Genomic DNA, 4,154 nt, shown 5'->3' on the forward strand with positions numbered 1-4,154 from the left:
TCTCTAATGATGTTTCCAATAACCTGAGGCTCTGACAATAGACTCATCGAATAGAAGACGTGAGTAAAGTTCTTCTGTAAGACGGGAAAAAAAAAGAAAAAAAAAAGACTGCACTACTGACAGGGATAACCATGTTTCCACTCTTGACAGATTAGTGCTTGGCATTTAACTGAGATAATGCTCCAGGTGTACCTCCAGTGGCTTGCCTCCGCAGGTTAGATATTGGTCTTTGGGTGTTCTGGACATATAGTACGGCACACCGTCCAGGACCACTCTTTGAGCACGACAAGATTTGTTGGGAAGGTGCAAGGACTCCAGCGGCACGTTGTAATAATTAAAGAAATCTTCTGTCAGCTCCAGTAGGGGACCCCAACTTCCCTTTCCCGAGCCACATCAACCAGCTTCCGACTGGGGGATCCCGAGCTTCCCAGGCCAGGTTGGAGATATAATCTCTCCACCTAGTCCTGGGTCTTCCCCGAGGTCTCCTCCATTTGGACGTCCCCTGGAACACCTCCCTAGGAGGCGCCCAGGAGGCTCCTTCCCCAGATGCCCGGAACCACCTCAACTGGCTCCTTTCAACGCAAAGGAGCAGCGGCTCTACTCCGAGCTCCTCTCGGATGACTGAGCTTCTCACCCTATCTCTAGGGAGACCCCAGCCACCTCCTGAGGAAACCCATTTGTACCCTTGATCTCGTTCTTTCGGTCATGACCCAGCCTTCATGACCCATATGTGAGGGTAGGAACGAAAATTGCCCGGTAGATCGAGAGCTTTGCCTTCTGGCTCAGCTCTCTTTTCGTCACAACGGTGCGATAAACAAATGTAATACCGCACCGGCTCTCCGATTCTCCGACCATCTCACGCTCCATAGTCCCCTCACTCGCGAACAAGACCCAAGGTACTTAAACTCTTCACTTGAGGTAGGACTCAATCCCTACCCGAGAAAGCACTCCATCGGTTTCCTGCTGAGAACCATGCCTCAGATTTAGAGGTGCTGATCCTATCCCGCCGCTTCACACTCGCTGCAAAACCATGCATCCATCCACTTCATCCGCTTATCCGGTATCGGGTCGCGGGCAACAGCTCCAGTTAGGACCCCAAACTTCCCTTTCCCGAGCCACATCAACCAGCTCCGACTGGGGGATCCCGAGCGTTCCCAGGCCAGGTTGGGATATAACTCTCTCACCTATTCCTGTCTCCCCGAGCCTCCTCCCAGCTGACCGTGCCTGGAACACCTCCCTAGGGAGGCGCCCAGGAGGCATCCTTACAGATGCCCGAACCACCTCAACTGCTTCCTTTCGACGCAAGGAGCAGCGGCTCTACTCCGAGCTCCTCTCGATGACTGAGCTTCTCACCCTATCTCTAAGGAACGCCACCCCCCTCCTGAGAAACCCATTCGGCCGCTTGTACCCTGGATCTCGTTCTTTCGGTCATGACCCAGCCTTCAGACCATAGGTGAGGGTAGGAACAAAATGCCGTAGATCGGAGCTTTGCCTTCTGACTCAGCTCTCTTTTTCGTCACAACGTTGCGATAACGAAGTAATACCGCACCAGCTTCTCCGATTCTCCGACAATCTCACGCTCCGTGTCCCTCACTCGCGAACAAGACCCCAAGGTACTTAAACCCTTCACTTGGGTAAGGACTCACCCCCACCCAAGAAGCACTCCATCGTTTCCTGCTGAGAACCATAGCCTCGCTTTAGAGGTGCTGATCCTCATCCCGCCGCTTCACACCGGCTGCGAACCTCGATCCAGTGAGTGCTGAAGGTCACAGACCGACGATGCCATCAGGACCACATAATCCGCAAAAGCAGCGATGAGATCCCACAGCCCACCGAATGCAACCCCTCCCCGCCCCGACTACGCCTCGATATCCGGTCATAATATTACAAACAGGATTGGTGACAAAGCGCAGCCCTGGCGAGGCCAACCCTCACCTGGAACGAGTCCGACTTACTGCGAGAACCCGGACACAGCTCTCGCTTTGGTCATAGAGATTGGTGGCCCTAAGAAGGAACCCCCTCACCCCATATTCCCGCAGCACCCTCCCACATTTCTCCCGGGGGACCCGGTCATACGCCTTCTCCAGATCCACAAACACATGTAGACTGGTTGGGCATACTCCCAGCCCCCTCCAAGATCCTTGCGAGAGTAAAGATCTGATCCGTTGTTCCACGACCCAGGCGAATCCGCATTGTTCCTCTTCAATCCGAGGTTCGACTATCGCCGAACCTCCTTTCCAGCACCTTGGAGTAGACTTTACCAGGGGGCTGAGAAGTGTGATACCCCTGTATTGGGCACACACCCTCTGGTCCCCCTTTTGTGAGAGGGGAACCCCACCCCGGTCTGCACACTCTTAGGCACCGTCCCAGAACTTCCACGCAATGTTGAAGAGGCGTGTCAACCAGACAGCCCTCCACACCCAAGCCTTCAGCATTTCTGGACGGATCTCATCAATCCCTGGGGCTTTCGCTGTGGAGTTGTTTGACTACCTCAGCACTTCCCCAGGGAATTGACGACAATCCCCCATCATCCTCCGCTCTGCCTCCACCAAAGAGGGCGTGTCAGCTGGATTTGGAGTTCCTCAAAGTGCCCTTCCACCGCCCTATTACCTCCTCAGTTGAGGTCACACGGTCCCACCCTTACGGTATACAGCTGGATGATTCCTCGCTTCCCCCTCCTGAGGTGGCGAACGGTTTTCCAGACAGCACTTGGTGCCGACCGAAAGTCCTTCTCCATATCTTCTCCGAACTTCTCCCACACCCGCTGCTTTGCCTCGTCACAGCAGAGGCTGCAGCCCTTTGGGCCGTCGGTACCCTGCAACTGCCTCCGGAGTCCTCCAAGACAACATATCCCGAAAGCTCCTTCTTCAGTCGGACGGCTTCCCTGACCACCGGTTCCACCAGGGTGTTCGTGGGTTACCAGCCCCTTGAGGCACCTAACCCTAAGACCACAGCTCACCGCACCAGCTTTAGCAATGGAACTTGAACATTGTCCACTCAGGTCAATGCCCCCAGCCTCCACAGGGATGCCCGAAAAGCTCGGCCGGAGGTGGAGTTGAAAGTCCGTCGGACAGGGCCTCCTCCAGACGTTCCCCCGTTTACCCGCACTACACCGTGTTGGGCTTACCAGTTCTGTCCAGAGTCTTCCCCCCCCCCTGACCCAACTCACCACCAGATGGTTGATCATGTTACAGCTCTGCCCCTCTCTTCACCCGAGGTCCAAAACATACGGCCTCAGATCAGATGAACGTTTATAAAATCGATCATTGACTTTGGCCTAGGGTGCTCGGGTACCAAGTACACTTATGAGCATCCCTATGTTGAACATGGTGTTTGTGATGGACAATCCAGGACTAGCACAGAAGTCCAACAACAACAACCACTCTGTTTTAGATCAGGGAGGCCGTTCCTCCCAACCACGTCTCCAAGTATCTCCATCATTGCCCACGTGTGCATGAAGTCCCCCAGCAGAATATGGAGTCCCCTACTGGAGCCCCATACGGACTCCATTCAAGTCTCCCAAGAAGCCGAATACTCCGTAACTCCTTGTTTGGTGCATATGCACAAACAACAGTCAGAGTTTTCCCCCCATCACCCGCAGGCGTAGGGAGGCGACCCTCTCGTCCACCGGGGTAACTCCACGCAGCGGCGCTCACGCCGGGCTTGTGAGTATCCCCACACCCGCCCGCCTCACACATGGGCAACTCCGGAAGTAGGAAGAGTCACCCCTATCCAGGAGAACGGTGTCAGAACCGAGACTGTGCGTAGAGTGAAGCCCCACCAGATTCACCGGTAGCGCTCCACCTCCTGCACAAGTTCCGTCTCCTTCCCCCACAGAAGGTGACATTCCACGTCCCCAGAGCCAGCCTCTGCCGCCCGGTTCTGGTCCGTCGAAGCCCCTGACCTTCGCTGCCACCCATGTAGCAGCGCACCCGACCCCTTGGATCCTCCCACAGGTGGTGGGCCCATGGGTGGAGGGAGAGGTTCCACGTCGCTTGTTCGGGCTGTGCCCGACCGGGCTCCCGTGGCAAACCGGCCACCAGACGCCTGCTCACGAGCCCCACCGTCTGGGCCTGGCTCCAGACGGGGGCCCCGGGCTTCCCCGGGCGGGGTTCTCTCTATCCCTCCTTTTCTTCCTGGATTCCTTTGAACCA

General features: G+C 55.9%; 1 protein-coding gene across 1 annotated transcript in view; it reads right to left on the reverse strand.

Moving 5' to 3' along the window:
* LOC116693558 (uncharacterized) overlaps positions 1-4,154 on the reverse strand; it is a 20,880-nt gene that overhangs the window by 8,348 nt on the left and 8,378 nt on the right. Inside the window, exons 2-3 of the mRNA XM_032522574.1 lie at positions 3,955-4,144; positions 193-354 (exon numbers count right to left, since the gene is read on the reverse strand). Of these exons, the coding sequence (XP_032378465.1) occupies positions 193-354; positions 3,955-4,144 (352 nt within the window). The remainder of the gene's footprint in view (positions 1-192; positions 355-3,954; positions 4,145-4,154) is intronic.

This window comes from Etheostoma spectabile, chromosome 8, assembly GCF_008692095.1.
Source record: "Etheostoma spectabile isolate EspeVRDwgs_2016 chromosome 8, UIUC_Espe_1.0, whole genome shotgun sequence".
Taxonomy (NCBI): domain Eukaryota; kingdom Metazoa; phylum Chordata; class Actinopteri; order Perciformes; family Percidae; genus Etheostoma; species Etheostoma spectabile.